Raw genomic sequence first — 19,894 nt, forward strand, 5'->3', positions numbered from 1 at the left:
TATTAATAGCAATTATCCTAGAGGAAGGCTGTTCCCAAAACATGATCATTTTGCATTGACTTCACAAGACTGTTTCTTACTGCCATGTTGTACATTCTTTCTTATAATACCCATGTGTTCCTTTTTTCCTTCTACAGGTATGGGGACCTGGGGTTTTCCGGATTACGGATCTTTCCATAATTTGGATCTTCATACCTTAATTCTACATGAAAATGATGTAAACATTATATAAACCCAATAGACAGGATTTGCTTCCAGTAAGGATTGATTACATCTTAGTTTGGATCATTAAAAGGTACTGATTTATTATTACAGAGAAAAAGGAAATACTTTTTAAAAATGTGGATTATTTGGACTAAATGGAGTCTATGGGAGATGGCCTTTCCATAATTCTGAGCTTTCTTATTAACGAGTTTCCGGATAACTGATCCCATACCTGTGCCTTTTAGTGATTGTCCTGGTTTATTAGACTGATCATCTGTTTTAGGAAGAGCCACCACCAGCTGCCATTTCCCATATCATCAAACAGCGATCTTGGATCTATTCTTGAGGGATATTCTCTTCATGTAATCTTTGGGCCACACTAGATATATGTAATATAGCCACTGGCATGTCATTCACGGTCTTAAATATATTACATGGAGACAAAGAATTCAGTTTGTTTCATTTATTATCTGCATTACAAATGAGGTAATATTGATTTCCAAACAGGACAGATTTCCTAGACAAATATTGCAATCATGATAAAAACAGAAAATTGAAGCAGTTACACAGACGTCCCATCAGAATTTGGGTTAGCATTAGGATCTTTCTTATTATCTTCAGGCTTCATGGCAGGGAAGAGTAAAACCTCCTGTAAAAAAGAGCGATTATTAAACCACGAAACCCAAGCGTCGAGTCGAATGAGTGTTACAAACCACTGAGATTTTTTTCATACCTTTATGTTATTGGAATCAGTAAGGAACATGGCCACTCGATCAATTCCCATTCCCCATCCAGCAGTTGGTGGAAGGCCATACTCTAGTGCAGTGCAGAAAGTCTCATCAATGAACATTGCCTCATCATCACCTGCTGCTTTGGCCTGTATTTGAAAAAGCAAAGAGGGAACACAGTCAACATTTCGAACACAGAGATGCCTTTAAAGTGAGTGAATATAGAAAAAGTACATAACCAAGTAAAAAAAAAAAAGTTAACATTTAATTCATGTAACATTATGTAATTAATAAAATGTAGTAAAACTAAACACGAAAGGGATTGCTAAACATATATGAATCGCACGAATCTTATGTTATGTTTAAAATGTGTAAGCTATTTTATAGCGCGAAGTGCCAACTTTACATAAGCCATTTATAATACAATAGACTTTAGGAAAGTGGCACACTATGGGGGTCATTTATCAACACTGGGCACATTTGCCCACAGGCAGTAACCATGGCAACCAATAAAATTGCTACATTCATTGTTTTTACTTTAATTTTGAAATTTGACATATTGTCAGTTTCCCAGCTGCCCCCAGTCATGTGACTTGTGCTCTGATAAACTTCAGTCCCTCTTTACTGCAAGTTGGAGTGTTATCATCCCCCCCCAGCAGCCCAACAACAAAGCCATGGCTTGACAAAGGGCCTGCGTAGCCCGAAACGTTGCCTATGGCATTTGAGTAAAGTTTTTCTATTTTTCAAAGATACCGGAGTGCTGCTGCTTTATTTGCAACAATCAATAGTAAAATCCAGGTCCCACTGTGACACATTCATTGAGTAGGAGAAACAACAGCCTGCCTGAAAGCAGTTCCATGGTGCAGCTCTGGCTCTTTCTCAAAGCACAAGACCAGGCAAAATGACCCGAGATGGCTGCCTACACACCAATATTACAACTAAAAAAAAAAAAAAATACACTAGCTGGTTGGGGAATTAAATTTTACATTGCAGAGTGAATTATTTTCAGTGTAAACAGTGTAATTTACAAATAAATACTGCATCATAAAAATCATGACAGAATCCCTTTAATAAAATAAACTGACACCCAAAGTGAATTTCAATTTCATTTTCCTTGTCCATTAAAGGGGTTGCTCACCTGCCAACACTTTTTTTAAGTTCAGTAGGTTTCAGACAGTTTACCAGAAATAGAGACTTTTTTCAATCACTTTCTACGTGTGACTGTTTTTCTAATGTTGAAGTGTAAAGTTTGTTGTTCTAAAGTAGCTTGGGGGAAGGGTCACTTAGAATTATTTTTTGGAAAAACTGTAAAAAACAGCAAGCAACTGGAAAAAAGTCATTATTGCTGGAGAACAATCTGAAAATAACTGAACTGAAAAAGTGTTTGGAAGGTGAACAACCCCTATAAGTAAGGCAGTATGTCCACCCCAATATAGAAATTTTTTTGCACAAGTCTTGGCTAGAGGAGAGTAAAAATACTGATACAATGTTTTTTAGCGGCGTGAGGAATCAGAGGAAAGAAATTTCGGTAGCAAATACATTTACAAGACCTTTAAGTATTTTAGAGATGTGTTTCTGACACAATCTGAATTTAGTATATTGGAAGCTGTTCTACTTAACAGTTATACAAGCCCTTTACATTGTGAGGTTTCATCTAGGACTAATATTTTATAAAAGCTCTTTAGATGATACAATTGTAGAGCCACTTAGCCTGCTGGTGCTTTATAAAATGAACAGTTTCTAAGTCACCTTAGCTTGATCCTCAAACAGCTCCCTTTGTCTGAATGGATCATTCAACTCTGTATAGGCGTTGCAGATCTCCTTTTTCATGACAAAAAGCTCAAACCTCTCTGTGAGTCCCTTTTCAGATCGGTGCCTTATGGAAAGAAATGAAATAACAGAAGCTTTTAATTTCTTCATAATACATCCAGAATATAAAAGAGTGAATGTATTGCATGGAGACACACAAATCCATGGGATTAGGCCTAACTGCTCTGCTGAACCAAATACGAACCCTTTAATTCATGCGACCATGGAGCTCTAGAAAATGGCGAAATTGATTGATATTTAGTGCAGCTTTTCTGAAATTTGTGGAGCTTGAATTCAGCTAAAATATATAGTGAATAAAGTACCCCCTATTGTAAAATATAGGAATATTACAAGTTACCGAGGAGTTTCATGACCATATAAAAACACAAGAAAGATAGCCGAGTGTTCCGGTCATGGAACTCCGAGGTTACTTCTAATATCTTCATTTTCCAACAAGGGGTACTTTATTTATTATAATTCACAAGTTTAAGTTAGTCATGTGACAAAAATGACATCACTACTCACCATTTATAACTGATGACATCACTAGTCACCGTTTAGAAGGATATCATTTACAATATATTCATGGCTTTTGTGTATTATATACATATAATACACAAAAGCCATGAATATCCTGTAAATTATATCCTTTTAAACAGTCATCAGTTATAAACGGAGCTTAGTGACGTCATTTTTGTCACATACTCACTGAAACTTGTGTATTACAATAAATAAAGAACCCCTTGTTGGAAAATATGAGGATATTAGAAGTAACCTCGGAGTTCCATGACCTGTATAAAAGCACTCGACATTTGGCCTCTTGCTTTTATATGGTCATGGAACTCCTCGGTAACTTATAAGATCCTTATATTTTACAATAAGTTGCACTTTATTCACTATATAAACTATACAATGCAATAACTTGTGCTCCCATGGGTCATTTTAACCTGACTAAAGCTATAAGATTTCAAATTACAGAAAAGCTGTCTCCCATAGATTCCATTTTATCCAAATTTTGAAAAATGATTTCCCTTTTCTCTGCAATATTAAAACAGTACCCTTGTACTGGATCCAAATGAAGATATAATTAACCCTTTGTGGAAGCAAAGTCAGCCTATTGGGTTTATTAATGTTTACATGATTTTCTAGTAGACTTATGGAAATATCAGTTACCTGGAAAACTCCAGGTACAAAGCATTCTGGATAACAGGTCCCATACCTGTACATGAATTGTAGAACACACACATCTGACAGGGCTGTGTAGTTTTTCTGTAACCAATTGAAGACTTACCATTTCGCAAGAGGGCTCATAATTTGCGGATGGTCGCATATAAATGTTGGATTAATACAGGTTATCTCCAGGAAATCTCCAACCAGCTACAATGCAAAAGGAGCCGTTAGCCAGCGAAGAAACAGAAAGAACGCAACTAGAAAAATCACAAATTCTCTAAATTCTGACCTTGTCTAGCAGCCTGGCAGTGGTTCTCGGTGCTGGGCACTCAACCTCTTTTTCCACACAAATGTCATCAAGTAGTTTGCGGGTCTCTGTTTAAAAATAGCAATAAACTTAGAATTTACAAATCAAAAGCAAATGTTTGGAATGAACATAGGGATTCTGAAATAACTACTTTATGAAGGACCTTTAGGGTCATTTAATACCAAGCACATTTCCGGTTACTTTGTTCACCCACTAAATATATGAGAGAGAGAGAGAGAGAAGAGAGAGAGAAGAGAGAAGAGAGAGAGAGAGAACAAACAAACCACTCAAGCAACAAACCACTCAAGGCAAGTATTATACTAGCATTTAGAAGCAAGCAGCAGGTAACCCACACAGGCTGGCCATACACATACTGAATATATTGTATGCAATGAAGTTTCATATCATTATAGGTAAGTGTATGGTGACCTACTGATCCCAACGGATATCTATTTTGGTTTCAAATTGAGTTGGTTTGAACCTCTAAATATGCTGATGAAACATATCTGCTGATGCACTATTCACTGGACAAGGAATTGAGGAGGAGCTGTGGCTCATTTTCACTTCCTGACCAATCATTCTTGCTCTTTGCACAAACAATCAGATAAAAAGTCTGTCATACTGTGAGTGGCCTTTTATAAGCTCTCTGTCCATTGGGCCTGTGAGTGGCCACCATACAGAAATCTTTTCAAACACCTTAAAGGGGTGGTTCACCTTCAAGTTAACTTTAAGTAAATTATAGAATGGCCAATACTAAGCAACTTCAACTGGTCTTCATTATTTATTTTTGATTATTTGCCTTCTTCTTCGGATTCTTTCCAGCTTTCAAATGGGGGTCACTGACCCCATCTAAAAACAAATGATCTATGAGGCTACAAATGTATTGTTATTGCTACTTTTTATCACTCATCTTTCTATTCAGGCCTATCCTATTCATATTCCAGTCTCTAATTCAAATCAATGCATGGTTGCTAGGGTAATTAGGATCCTAGCATCCAGACTGCTGAAACTGCAAACTGGAGAGCTGCTGAATAAAAAGCTAAATAACTCAAAAAACCACAAATGATAAAAAATGAAAACCAATTGCAAATTGTCTCAGAAAATCACTCTCTACATCATACTAGTTAATTTAAAAGGTGGCCAACCCCTTTAACACTTGTTTAATATGTAGTTATAACTGTAAATAAAGCTATGTTAATGCTCTGTCCTTACCTTCGGTTTCAAACTGGTCTGTTGGAGGCAGTTTTTTCCCCAAGGCTTTTTCCAGCTCATGTACCATACTTATTCTTCTGAAGGGTGGAGTGAAGTCAATCTCATATTCTGGGCCTTCTGGCCCTTCAGGGTGGTAGGTTACTTTGTAACCACCAGTAATATGTTTAACCATACCTACAACAAGAGCAGACCATAAGCACTGAGAAGAATGCTATCTTCGGGGCAGCCATAGTTTCCTTAAAAAATTTATTTCGGCAGTTTTACACCCCACCTGAGAGCAATTTTTCTGTGATTTCCATGAGATCATTGTAGTCTGCATATGCCATGTAAAATTCACATGTTGTGAACTCTGGATTGTGGGTCAGATCTATTCCCTCGTTTCGGAACTGTCTGCCTATTTCATAGACCCTGTCAATTCCACCAACCACAAGCATCTGTACAGAGAAAACATTTGTCAGCATTTGTTTCTACCATAGCTCTCTGCATCCGACACTACAGTCTCTCTTTGTTACCTTGTGGTACAGCTCAGGTGCTATTCTCATATACAGCTTCATGTCCAAGTCATTGTGATAGGTAATGAATGGTTTTGCTACTGCGCCTCCTGGAATAATATTCATCATTGGAGTTTCAATCTAAAAAATAAAACAATACATTTGCAAAGTTACATTTCTGAGTGTGTACTTGATGCCAGTAATGGATTCAACGAACCAAAAAAATTTATTAATTTACCTCAAGGAAGCCTAAATTATCAAGGAATTTCCGAAGATATGTTATAAGCTTGGCACGAACAATGAATTTCTGTCGCACATAATCATTCAAGATAAGATCCAGGTATCGCTGTCGATATCTAGTTTCCTGGAAAAAAAAAACAAAAGTACATTTTTAACCTGACCACTGTAGCTTTAAGCATATACTATTGCTTACTTTTCCTAAAAAATAATTAGGCCTTTGCAACCACAATGTAATACTTTTGAACACACTGTTACACTTACTAAAGCTGAAATACAGCTAGAAGAGATTTTCAGGCATAACCATACAAAACGAATGGCATCATTTGATTTCTAACAAATATTTACTCCTAGGTTGTTAAACGGTTACTCTAACACTGTCTGGCATACAACCAAGCTTTTCTTGTGCTTATTATTCTCTTGAAGAAGCATAGGCAGGCACATATAAGAATAAATGTGTGTCAGACATTTTGCAGCACTCTTTCCTAAATACAGTGTCTAGTAGTTTGACTCATAGAAGATAGTTCTGAAGAACAAAATTATTGCAAATTATTATACATGACACGGGTCAATTATCAAAATGTACATAGTATGCATCAATACATTAAACATAAAAAGCTTGTCAGCAGATAAAATTTGCTGGCCAGCCTCTTTTAAAGCAAATATCGGATTGGGTGGCAAGTTACTAGACCTGGTACAAACGTACATATACATATAGGGTGGGTTTGCTAGCTTTACCTTGTCTTTCAAGCCGAAGTGGAGGTGTGGCAGCATATGGAGACATGGAGAAAGCAGAGTCATCTCATGTGGTAGGATACTCAGTTCACCTTTTTTAGTTTTTCCAGGATTCCCTTTCACTCCAATCAAATCGCCCCTACGGAGCTTGTTATTAATTGCTGTAAATTCTTCCTCAGATTTGTAAAATCTATGAACACAAAATGTCACATTAGTTCTGTATATTAAAATAAAATTGGGTTTTTCCTATCTAATGTAGTGACCACCACTTTATCAAATGAATCAGATTTTAGGGACATGTCACACAGCAGTTGTCTGTGCATTGTTTTTAATCCACAAGACCAATATGATGTTTTCCCCATTAGGAAAACCTAGCCATAGACTCATGGGAATAAAGGCAAAATAGCAATAAAGTAACAATTGTGGCAAAACAATAATCCAAGTAAAGTTCAGAATGATCAATTAAAGGGAACAGATCTGAGACTCAATGTCCCTTATAGACTTCATTGCATCTATGGCTTGACGATAAATCAGAATATTGAAATGGTTGTAATGCTTGTATATGCAGTATGTTCATGTACTTTAACTTACCTTGAATTGGCCATCACTTGCAATTTTGTGCCTTCACCTCGCAAATCATAGAAAATCAGTTTAGCTCCAGAAATACGCTTGGCATGGATTCGACCTGTGTTTCAAATAATAGCACTGTTACTGTCATGAAACACAGATTCTCACATTAACAATCTGAATGAGGCGGAATGGAGCTGGAGACATTTCCAGAAAGCTATTTAATGCTCCCATTTTACCTTTGCAATATTTGACATACTTTTCTAGGCGTTGGTATGCTATGGCCTTGCCCAGAAAGTCTGGATTTACAGCAGTAAGTGAAGTATACGGTGATTGCCAAAAAAAAACCTTTGCATACAAAGCAAATCTGTCACCTGAAAAATTATTCCAAATCCTATTTTATCACGTTAATCAAGCAAAATAAAATGTAATCGTACTATATAAATTATTTGAATATTGGGGAATTCATAATTATAGCAAGTAGGCAGGAACCATTTTGTGGGCATCATCTCAAAATCTTGTTTGTGCACCACAATGGAGACCTGATGTCCATCCCCATGCACTGAATACACAATCATCATTATCATAATTTATTTATATAGTGCCGATTAGATACGCAGTGCTTTTAAAATTTAATGACAAAGAGAGAGGGGGAATACGAGGAGTGCAGCGACATGTAGTAAGTGCTGAATGGAAAGTGAAAGTAATTACCTGCCCCACCTCTATGCCTTAGGCGTAAAGGAGGGCAGGCAATATTTGATTCACTGCTGAGAAAAAAAAATACTATTTAATGCAGTTTCCCAAATAAGGGGGTTTTCAACTGATGTGTAGTCTACTGTGGGGGCACACAAGATGATAACTGTATAGTGTGCTGGCTTGTGATTATTTTGGACAAACAATAGCCAAATGTTGGTTGACTTGTTTTAAAGCTAATACAGCTGAATTATTTTGTGAACAACTGGCTGAAAAACAGTCTTTCAGTGGTCAAATGAGTAAGTTAAAGCAAACCCACCTGCTACGCTGACAATTTCTGATAACTGCTCTCCAGTCTGAATATTGTTGTATTTCTCAATGAATTCTGTGAGGGACATATCAACATGGTACTTGTGAGGATAAGGGTCATCCTTTGTGCCTTTCAGCTGCTGAATCGCCTGCGTACGAATCTTGAAATATTGCTAGAAAAAACACACAATTCAAAGAGTAAATATAAAGGTGTTTTAAGCAACTCTAGACTTTAGGAGAACAGTACAGTGGTGCAGGCACTAAAACGTACATTGGGATCCAAGGTTTCCTCATCAATGGCAGCTTCTTCTGTGAGCAGCTTCTCATTCTGTTCTTTGTGTTTGGCTTCCTTATCAGTGGCTTTCTTTTCGGCTTTCAATCTCCTCTTTTGCTCACTGAAAGCAAGTACAGAAGGTGAATGAAAATGTGGTAAGAAAAATGATTACCTGTTGTAATCAAAGAAAATAATTAATTTGTAATGGTAGGTGCAAATACTGCTCCCAGCTACAGCCTAGCCAAATATGCAACAGTTACATTAGAAATCACTGGCAAATGTAATGTGTTAAACTAGAACCGTGGTAAGTGCAATTAATATATATCTAGCAATTCATTTAAGGGAACCGCATCCCCAAAACAGAATTTCATAGCAACACATCTTTTAGGCACTGCTGAACAACTTTTCAGATAGAGAGAAAAAACCAACTTTTACTAGACATGTTCCTGCTGTGATTAAGGTGCCCTTAGTGCAATTAAAATATTGATATTATTACTAATTAATGGCCAAGGAGGGCCCTTAATGTGTACATTGCAATCTGAATTGCAGGTAGTTTGTAGCCATATATATATTTTCAGATTTAAAGAAGCAGGAGATTCATGAAGAAAAAAAGTTGGTGGCACAAATAGCAATAAGACAGCTTGCACCAACCTTTTTTTCCCATGAAATGCCTGGTCCTTGTAGAGAACACAGAAAGTAGACAGATGCTTTCCAAGAAAATCCACCTTTAGAACACTCTGTGCCCAGACTGGGCATCTAACCAGCCTGAGCAGTGCTGGTACCAACATTGCCCACAACTGAACTTGACAAGAATCTGAGGATTACCACCTAACAAGAAAAATAGCAAAGCATGGAGTCTGAAAACAGAATCCTGGATAGAATCATCAAAATACAAAAAATATCTTAGAAGAAAAAATACACCATCTGGTGGACTAACCTGTTTACTTCAATATGAACATGGGCTGAACCAAACATAAAACCACTACACCAGTAAACCTCAACTAGTAGCATTAAAACATGTTGCTTGATACATCCTTGTTGCTGCTCACAGCGGCCAGCAATAAGGTGCTTGTTTTGAATACCTAGTTTTGGGGCCAAAAATACACTGCTTGGGGCCGGCAGCATCTACAGGGCTAAAAAACAGGTAATCACAGTTGTGACCCCCAAGACATTTTTTCACAATTTTTTGGCTCCCCAACATTTCTATATCCGAGTGTAGGGCACTGTATAAATTGCCTACACCAAAAGGATTTTTACTTACCCAACATCACCTCCCCCTTTTCACAGAATTAATGAAATAGGAATTATAGCTTCCTCGAAATACATCAGTGGGTTTCAGCTGGAGCCATCTTTGCAGCGTTAGTTAAGCTGCCCATGTGGACAACATATCAAAACTGAGGGATATGGGTTCTGATATTTTCTAAGATAAGGCCAATAGAATTGTATATTATATTGTAGAATTGATTAGCTTTCACAACTGTCAACTTCAGAAAGGTGGCAAGCTGTAATAAAAGGCAATTCAACGAGGATTATGACACCTCCAGGCATGGGCTGAAGCTTTAAAATGTACCAGAAGGCAGAGATCACACTTTTTTCAGTAATAAAAACACATAGCTACAGCACAGTAGCATTATAAAATCAAGGAACAAATCAATTTTTACTCCTGGAAATAACAAACTGAATACTCTGCACTAAAAAGACAATTGGAAATGGAAAGGCCTCATGCAGAACTAGCTCTCTAAATGTAACTCTATATGTGAATAAACTATACCCTAGGACTGAAATGCTAGAGTACTTGCCTTAAGGCAGATGGTAAGGACAGAGCCCCAATAGGGGCTGTGCCTCTTGATGTTTCCTAACTTGGGTGGCTAAATGACAAGCACATTAGTAGGGTGGTACCTATGTGCCTCCTATCCCACTCCTCTTGGGGGCAATCCAAGGGGCATGCCATAGGTCTCTGTACTCCAGAAAAAGTTTGGCAAAATATATAAAGTATTATGTCAGTGCTAACCTGACCCACTTGTGAAACACAACCAGTTTTGCAATGACCAATAAATGTAGATTGACTTGTATAACTAAAAACGAAAGTGAAAGATGTATTGTGCAAGATGCAATGTGATCTTTTGATTTCATCAGATCTGAGGGTCAAACGCATCTGCCGCTTAAATAAACCATCATATGGTATTTTCAGTTCATTGAACATAAAGATAATACACATCTGACTTAGAGCACCCTACAAAAAGTAGGCAGGTAAGAGTATTTTAAAGAAATAATACTCTCTACTGCAATGCTGATTTTTTTTTTTTAAAAAAAACTGCAAACTAATTAATTATTAATGTAAATGAATACAGTAGATTTACAATTTCTGTTGTTACATGCCCTTAAAAGAATAATCAATGTTTCAGGTTTACAGAATTGTGTCAGTACCCCATTACATATCTGCATCAGAATTTTTGAGATTTGGCTGCTGTAGTAGTGCAGCCTATTGAGTCTTTGCCTTTCTTTGCTGCTAGAGGAGCCATGGCAGAAGGTGTTGGAAGTTTGACAAAGTAAAGTAATGTGGGTGTTGGAGAAGGCCAGGTGACAGTTTGAACGCATTCGATTAAAGCCAGGAAGTTTCATATAATTCTAATATGTTTTGGTAAAAACCTGGACTATGTCAGTATCTTTTTAAAGGAGAAGGAAAGGCATCGTACACTTGGGTGTGCCAAATGTTATTCACCCCCCCAAGCGATTGTACTGACTTACCTGAAACCCCGGGCCAGTGCTCCTATCAGCAGAAAACTGCACCAGCCCGGGGTTATACCATTGGGCACCACGGCACGATACACTTCCGTCTTCTTTTTTTGAATTTCCCAGGGCAAACGCATGTGCAGTTTAACGAAATAGCCGACTTTTTTGTTAACGTCCGGCTTTCAGTTCCACTGTGCATGCACAGCCGCACGAAGATGGAGGAAGACTGAAGAAGATCGCTCCGTGGTGCTCACTGGTATAACCCCGGCCCGGTGCAGATTTCTGCTGATAGGAGCACCGGCCCGGGGTTTCAGTTAAGTAAATACAATCACTTGGGGGTGGCTAACATTTGGCACCCCCAAGTGTACGATGCCTTTCCTTCTCCTTTAAAGGTCAGGAACACCATAAAATATATATGTTCTGTGTGTTGGTGGTCAAATGGAGCCCAGATTTGCTATTTTAGCATGGCCAGCTAGTGTGCACTTTTAAACAAATCTGCATTGTACCAAGAAGTATAATGTCTTTGTTTGAGAATAGGTTTGCCTTCTTTCTGTAACTGTTTACAGATTTGTATTAACTAAGGTTTCAGGGAAGTGAAAATACTGTGTGGGGCTTTGTTTTAGCAACAAGTGTTGCTAAATGTTTGAAGGGATAGAGATTATAGCAAAATGAAACTAAAAACTTTGAACAGCCTCTTGCACAATACATTTGCTACCCTCTCAATCTCAATTACACAAATCTCAAGGTGTTATTAATTTGTTGGTCATTTCAAATCCACTTGTGTTCCACAGTGGGTTTTGTGCGACAAAAACTATACAGCACAAAATAAACATTGTAATAAATTATAGATTCTGGATAAGCTTTGTTGCTACACGTATTACTAGTGCAGGACAATAAATGTAGATAGATAGAATATCCATGACATTCTGCACCTTCACAAACAATGGGCTGAACCATACGCTTGTTTGCCCAAATCTGGTATAGGAGACCTATTGCATACTTTCATTTTACACGACAGACCTCATGTAATGAAAATATGTTCGCCTTCTTTGTGTAACTGTTTACAGAATTGCATTGACTAAAGTTTCAGGGAAGTGAATACTGGGTGGGGATTTGTTTTAGCAACAGATTTGTTTGAAGGGACATAGATGATAGGAAAATTAAACTAAAAGCTCAGAACAGCCTCTTGCACAATATATTTGTTACACTCTCATTCTTAATCATACAAGTCTCAAGGTGTTCATAATTTGCAAGTCCACTTGTGTTCCACAGTGGGTTCTGTGCAACAAAAACTATACAGCACAAAATAAACATTTGTAATAAATTATAGATTCTGAATATGCTTTGTTACACTTATTAATAGTGGAGGACAATAAATGTAGATTGATAGAATATCCATGACAAGTGGTAGCTTTACAAACAATGGGCTGAACCCTAAACTTGTTTGCCCAAATCTTGTGTAAGAGACCTATTGCATACTTTCCATTTACATGACAGATCTCGTGTAATGAAAATTTCAGTGCTTCAACGAATGGAGAAGAACCACACGACTATATTTTGCAAAAATCCAATAATTATGAAACCATAAATACACAACTTCCCCCTTTCAATTGCAAAGAGACAAACAGTGGATATCCCTTAAGATATAGCAGAACTGTCCCATAATTTTGTAAAGTGAAAAGCTGGAATTCAGGGCATTTTCACTTTCCCTGTTACTTGAGATAAATGTAACCATTAGCCAAGTGTGTTTGCTCCCTTGGGAAAGGACTGATGAGGAATTACTCATTTTCTAAAAAGTACTATGAAATATTTTGGTAAATTATTATTTTTAAAAAAAAGGAATGATCACATCAGAAGTGGGTAGAACCTCAGTAAATCTGTTCTTTGCCAGCTCTTTTCTGGTTGGCTTGTTTGCCCAAATTAAACTCAGCGCTAGATACAGAACTCACCCACTGCATGAAAAACGATGATAAAACGTTTTAGAACACATTAGTATAGACTACTGTGTTTAGGAAATAGGCAGAGGTTCTTGGCTCTCACCAAACCATTATCAGGTTGAAAAACACCGACAGTGGTGCTATAAGGTATTTTACTTTCAGGTCAGTTGAAAGTGATGCAATTTCAGATACAAAATGCCCCTTGTACCATCAGCCAAATCCTGAGTGGACTAAGTGAAGTGGCAGTCAAAACACCCCATGTACAATGGCCTGGCAGATGACATATGGAGCTCTTTTGGGACACTGTCAAGCCACATTAAATAACAACCCAGCCACTAAAAGAAGCCCAAGACTGATCGAAAACTAGGAACACCCCACGAATATAAAAACAATGATAATTTAAGAGAAAAGATTGTTAAATGGGGACAATAATAAATACATATATGTTCCTACTTCACTGGACCGCATGCAAAATAACAAAGAAGTAGTTTTCGTTCTCTTGGGCACAGAATGCAGTTATAAAATCCTGTCTGAGTGTATAGACATGCAATAAAGAGCTATAAATGTCCTGCAGTTACATCAGCCGGAATGCTCTACCGGGAGTTGTAGTCACCAAAACTTGCTCATACATTTATAAGTACGTGACTGGCTTTAAGCAAAAAACTACACTACCCACAATTCCCCAGAGCGCAGTGCGAGGCACATGTGCAGCTATAGCCAACACGCAGATTACAAATGATTATAGCGTTTTACTTTTGCTTTGAGACCCGTCCTAAGATTATCCCTCTGCCCACCCCATCAAAATGACCATTTCACTCACTTCTTGCTCAGTTTGGCTTCAGAGTCACCGGGAGCGCCTGCCTGTACATCAGCCATGGTCGCTAGATGGGAACAGAAAGGAACACTTCCGGGGCAGCAAGCAAGCAAAAGCAGCGGCTGAAAACAAGACGAAAATGACAAGGGCTGGCTGGGAGAAGCAGTTTTGGTTGATATCAAGCAGGCACGTGACTGGAATGGGCGGTGCTGGGAAGTACTAATGGGCTGGGTTCAGTTTGTTTTGTGTCTGCTGAATATACAGTAGAACCCCCATTTTACGTTTTTTCAGGAGACCAGGAAAAAAATTATGTAAAATCAGGGAAATGTGTTAAAGTAACTTTTTCTTAAAGTACTGAAAGGATATAAACAAAGGTGTCGGCTTTTACTTTGAGATACAATGTTTACTGTGTTAATATGAAGGGTGAAACATTGCAGTGTTGATGTTACACTATGGGGGGCACCTTAAAGGAGAAGGAAACTCTTTTGGCGCAAAATACCTCCCCCCAGTAGGCCCTCCTCCCCCTGGCCTACCTCCCCCCCCCCCCGAGCAAATGCCCCTAAGTTGCTACTTACCCCTTGGCGCTGGTCCTCTCGGCCTCTCCCATGGAGTTCACATGCGCCCTCTTCTCCAATGTTGTCTTCTTTCTGGATTCCCCCGGCTTTTTGGTGGCGCAAAAAGTATTGCTTTATGCAGACAATATGCTTTTGTCCCTAGCAGACTAATCTAAATGTTTTATGTTTTACATATTGGTGTGACCACAAGTAAACAATATAAAAGGAGGGAAAAACAAAAAATAGAGTGTTTAAAATACATTTTTCAATATATTACTTTGATTTTTGCTTGCCTGCTTTTTTATTTCCCTGAACCCCACTGTGAAACACAACTGGACTTGCAACGACCATCAAATTACTGGCACCCAGTGCCGAGCCTGAGCTATAGGGCACCCACTGCCTGCTCCTTCATCTCCAGGGCCCTGCCTGCTAACATGCGTAAAACTCCTGACACACGTCAATTCACTTCATTTTTTACAGCTGAAAATAGGGGAAGGCAAGAACAGGAGGTGATTGCTAAACTGCATCTACATATTCAAGATTAAAACTGTAGCAAATATTTTTCAAGAGACAATTCTGCATTTTCATTTTCGCTTTACTATAGTTTCGCTTTACTATAATCTCTGTGCCTTAAAAGAATCTGTTGCTAAAACAAAACTCCACCCGGTATTTGTCTATAATGTTTAAAGGGGTGGCCTCTGGTATGGTGATCCACTTTAGGGACTTATAAAGAGGCATAATTATGTTTTTATCCCTTGAGTTAATGCCCTTTTTTATGCAAGACAGAACTTTATTTGCTTTAGCAGCCACAGAATGACACTGCCCAGAATTAGACAACGTGTTATCTACAAAGACCCCTAGATCCTTTTTATTTAAGGAAGCTCCCAACACACTGCCATTTAGTATATATATATAAATATATATAAATAAAATAAATAAATCTAGACTAAATATAAACTGGGGCCAACTGTGCTAATTTTGTCTTCAATTCTTACACTTTGTTCCTTCTTCTGTCTACTATTGTATTGATGTATGTATGGTAGAATTGAAAACTGTTAAATAACTTTCTAAAAGAACAAACGTCATCTATTACCTTTGTGCACACTGATCACATCTTCCTAGCTTAAGACTTAGGCCTCCTGCACATGTTTACAATACTGGAGGTGAAGAGTGTTGTGTATTTTATAGATATATCCAAGTATCATATGCAGACCTATGTATATATGAATACAGAGAGTACATACCTTTCTTAACTCCAGTAAGACCTACAAATTCAGGGCACTGTATACTTGAAAGTAGGGTATTTGTATAAAAAAAATGTCACCCTAGGCTTGTTTTCATATCAGTGTTAATTATTGATAGCCCAATGCACTATGTGGGACATTCACTAAGATTCGTAGTTGCGCCAGGCGTAACTTCGCCGCACTTAGCCAGGCGTAGTTTCGCCAGCGCTCCGCAAATTCGCTAAAATCCGAATTTGCGCTCAGGGGTAGCGTAAGGTTGCGAAGTTGCGCTAGCGTTAATTTGCTAAGCGAAGCGAAGTTACGCTAGCGATGGTTAATTTGCATACGGCGCCAAATTCAAATTTCAATGGAGGAATATGTAGAAGCACTACAAGTTTTTATAATTCCTGCCAACTATAGTTTAACTCTCCTTCTCCCAGCATCACAGAAGAGTCCATCACATATAAATAAGTTGTAGGACAGGTAATGGATAAACTTTTTGAATCTAAACTGAAATAATAATAAATTAAGGTGGCCATACAGGAGCCTATAAAAGCTGCCAACTCTGTCCCACATGATCAAGTCTGCAGGTTAGGCTCGACTGATAGGGCAGGCTCGATTCTCCCATATGTTATATGCAGCCCTTGTCCACCTTTAGATGTGAATCGTTCATGTTTGAATTATTAATTGTGTCTCCTTATAAAAATAGGTTGTTATATAGAGAAGGTGTATATGGTTGTGTATTTGGCTGCTCTTTGTATGAACTCTGACAGATACCAATGGCACTGGTGACAGTTGCCTAGCAGCATGCATTGACAAATATATTTATGAGAAAGTAAGAATGGAGTTGGCATAGTGATGTTGTCTTAGACATGTTCCAGTAGGTGTGGATAGAACTATAGTTTGTGCAAATAAAAAAACTGGTTGGATTTTCATACCCTTATAACCGTAAGATGAAACTTTTTCATGCTTACTTTTATTATTTGTTAATAGTTTTAGTTTAAAAAAAACAAAATAAAGAAGAGAGATTTTACTAAATGTGTGTTGATTAGAAATAGTTCTGTATTCATTTTAATAGTGGTGTAACTATATAGGAAGCAGACCCTGCAGTCGCAGGGGGGCCCGGGGAACAGGGGGGCCCTCACTGTGGGGTCTGTTTCCTCTATAGATAATAAAAAAAAACCTCCTCCCTAGCGGCTCTCTCTCTCTACTTTCAAGTATACAACAACCTGAATTTGTAGGTCTTAATGGTGTTAAGAAAGGTATGTACTCTCCACCTCCAGTATTGTAAACGTGCAGGAGGCCTAGTGTTCACAAAGGTAATTGATGACATATATATATATATATATACAGTATATGTATAAAATCAATAAAGAAAAAGTCTGCACTCATGGGTCTTGTGTAGAAAAGCAAAAAGCTAGTGTGTGTGTGATATAAGCATGTGCAATTTTCTGTATACATTGCAACTGGTAAATATCTGATATATTTAGCAAAATATATAAAATGTAAAATGCAGGAAAACTTAAAATCAGGGGACTTAAAATCGAGGTTTCACTGTATTTAATATTTTCACTATGTGTGCAGGACTGGCCTGTGGAGAGGATCAGTGGGCAACAGGCCCCCTAGGCAATGGCTGGCAAACCTTTCTTATTCTAACCACAGGCCTGTATAAAACCAGTAACATGTTGCAATACATTTCAATTTTGTGACCGTGGGCCTTGATTGGCAATTTCTCTGATGGTTCCAGGAGGCCCAATCCAACACTTTATTATTTGTGAAAACTGTCTCATTTTCATAGTTTTGGAGGCTTAAAATGATTGTTCAGTGGGATCAAGTAACTTCTTACACCACTAGGTTAGTGTCGGGCATAACTACAGATGAAGCCGACCTTGCTATTGCAGGGGGGGGCACTCGATTGCAGATGGCTAAGTAAGGCCCTAAATAATGAGTAGTTTCAATATATCTTGTTAAAATAGGTCAACTTTTTGAGGCCTAAATAGAATTTGCTGTGGGGCCCAGTAACATCTAGGCAGTGATCGGTGTAATAACAGTAAAAATTTACCACACATACATGCAAGGAGAAATGAAAATAGTATTGCTTTATGCAGACAATATGCTTTTGTCCCTAGCAGACTAATCTAAATGTTTTATGTATTACATATTGGTGTGACCACAAGTAAACAATATAAAAGGAGGGAAAAACAAAAAATAGAGTGTTTAAAATACATTTTTCAATATATTACTTTGATTTTTGCTTGCCTGCTTTTTTATTTCCCTGAACCCCACTGTGAAACACAACTGGACTTGCAACGACCATCAAATTACTGGCACCCAGTGCCGAGCCTGAGCTATAGGGCACCCACTGCCTGCTCCTTCATCTCCAGGGCCCTGCCTGCTAACATGCGTAAAACTCCTGACACACGTCAATTCACTTCCTTTTTTACAGCTGAAAATAGGGGAAGGCAAGAACAGGAGGTGATTGCTAAACTGCATCTACATATTCAAGATTAAAACTGTAGCAAATATTCTTCAAGAGACAATTCTGCATTTTCATTTTCGCTTTACTATAGTTTCACTTTACTATAATCTCTGTCCCTTAAAAGAATCTGTTGCTAAAACAAAACTCCACCCGGTATTTGCCCAATATTTTTACTTCACTGAATTCACTCTACCAAATAAAATTCAATTCCTGAACTAATAAGTGTATTTTATTTTTAGTCGCAATTTTGGTGTGTAGGCAACCATCTCAGGTCATTTTGCCTGGTCTGTGCTTTCAGAAAAAGCCAGTGCTGCACTAGAAAACTGCTTTCTTACATAGTTACATAGTTAAATTGGGTTATACACACACCCCTCCTACTTTCACATAAATTCTATATACCCATACCTATACTAACTATAGAGTTTAGTATCACAATAGCTTTTGATATTATGTCTGTCCAAGAAATCATCCAAGCCACTCTTAAAGGCATTAACTAAATCAGCATCACAACATCACCCGGCAGTGCATTCCACAACCTCACTGTCCTGACTGTGAAGAACCCCCTACGTTGCTTCAAATGAAAGTTCTTTTCTTCTAGTCTGAAGGGGTGGCCTCTGGTGCGGTGATCCACTTTATGGGTAAAAAGGTCCCCTGCTATTTGTCTATAATGTCCTCTAATGTACTTGTAAAGTGTAATCATGTCCTCTCGCAAGCGCCTTTTTCCCAGAGAAAACAACCCCAACCTTGACAGTTTACCCTCATAATTTAAATCTTCCATCTCTCTAACCAGTTTAGTTGCACGTCTCTGCACTCTCTCCAGCTCATTTATATCCCTCTTAAGGACTGGAGTCCAAAACTGCACTGCATACTCCAGATGAGGCCTTACCAGGGACCTATAAAGAGGCATAATTATGTTTTCATCCCTTGAGTTAATGCCCTTTTTTATGCAAGACAGAACTTTATTTGCTTTAGCAGCCACAGAATGACACTGCCCAGAATTAGACAACTTGTTATCTACAAAGACCCCTAGATCCTTCTCATTTAAGGAAACTCCCAACACACTGCCATTTAGTGTATAACTTGCATTTATATTATTTTTGCCAAAGTGCATAACCTGCATTTATCAACATTGAACCTCATTTTCCAGTTTGGTTCCCAGTTTTCCAGTTTAGACAAATCACTCTGCAAAGTGGCAGCATCTTGCATGGAACCTATAGTTCTGCACAATTTAGTATCATCTGCAAAAATAGAAACAGTACTTTCATTGCCCACCTCTAGGTCATTAATAAACATTAATAAAAAACCTCCTCCCTAGCTTCTCTCTCTCTCTACTTTCAAGTATACAACTCCCTGAATTTGTAGGTCTTAATGGAGTTAAGAAAGGTATGTACTCTCCACCTCCAGTATTGTAAACATGT

The 19,894-nt window shown here is 38.0% G+C and overlaps 1 protein-coding gene across 2 annotated transcripts; it reads right to left on the reverse strand.

Moving 5' to 3' along the window:
* Window positions 1–652: 652 nt before the first annotated feature.
* On the reverse strand, window positions 653–14,390 carry kars1.L (lysyl-tRNA synthetase 1 L homeolog). Of its 2 annotated transcripts, NM_001087164.1 has the most exon segments (15): window positions 655–853; window positions 938–1,081; window positions 2,682–2,808; window positions 4,033–4,118; window positions 4,201–4,286; window positions 5,431–5,604; window positions 5,702–5,864; window positions 5,943–6,062; window positions 6,160–6,285; window positions 6,897–7,083; window positions 7,485–7,578; window positions 8,473–8,635; window positions 8,734–8,857; window positions 9,388–9,564; window positions 14,227–14,280. In NM_001087164.1, coding segments are annotated over 14 exon segments (1,818 nt in total). In that variant the 5' UTR covers window positions 9,525–9,564; window positions 14,227–14,280; the 3' UTR covers window positions 655–766.
* Between the last annotated feature and the right edge of the window lie 5,504 nt (window positions 14,391–19,894).

This window comes from Xenopus laevis, chromosome 4L (assembly GCF_017654675.1).
Source record: "Xenopus laevis strain J_2021 chromosome 4L, Xenopus_laevis_v10.1, whole genome shotgun sequence".
Taxonomy (NCBI): domain Eukaryota; kingdom Metazoa; phylum Chordata; class Amphibia; order Anura; family Pipidae; genus Xenopus; species Xenopus laevis.

Bases quoted from the DNA above. Each gene is read 5' to 3' on its own strand.
- kars1.L (XM_018256496.2), bottom strand. From the start codon at position 14,282: ATGGCTGATGTACAGGCAGGCGCTCCCGGTGACTCTGAAGCCAAACTG. The intron at 2,809-4,032 runs GTAAGTCTTCAA...TCTTTCCATAAG, and splicing joins ATGAGCCCTCTTGCGAAATG to GCACCGATCTGAAAAGGGAC. The intron at 854-937 runs GTATGAAAAAAA...TCTTTTTTACAG, and splicing joins CTGATTCCAATAACATAAAG to GAGGTTTTACTCTTCCCTGC.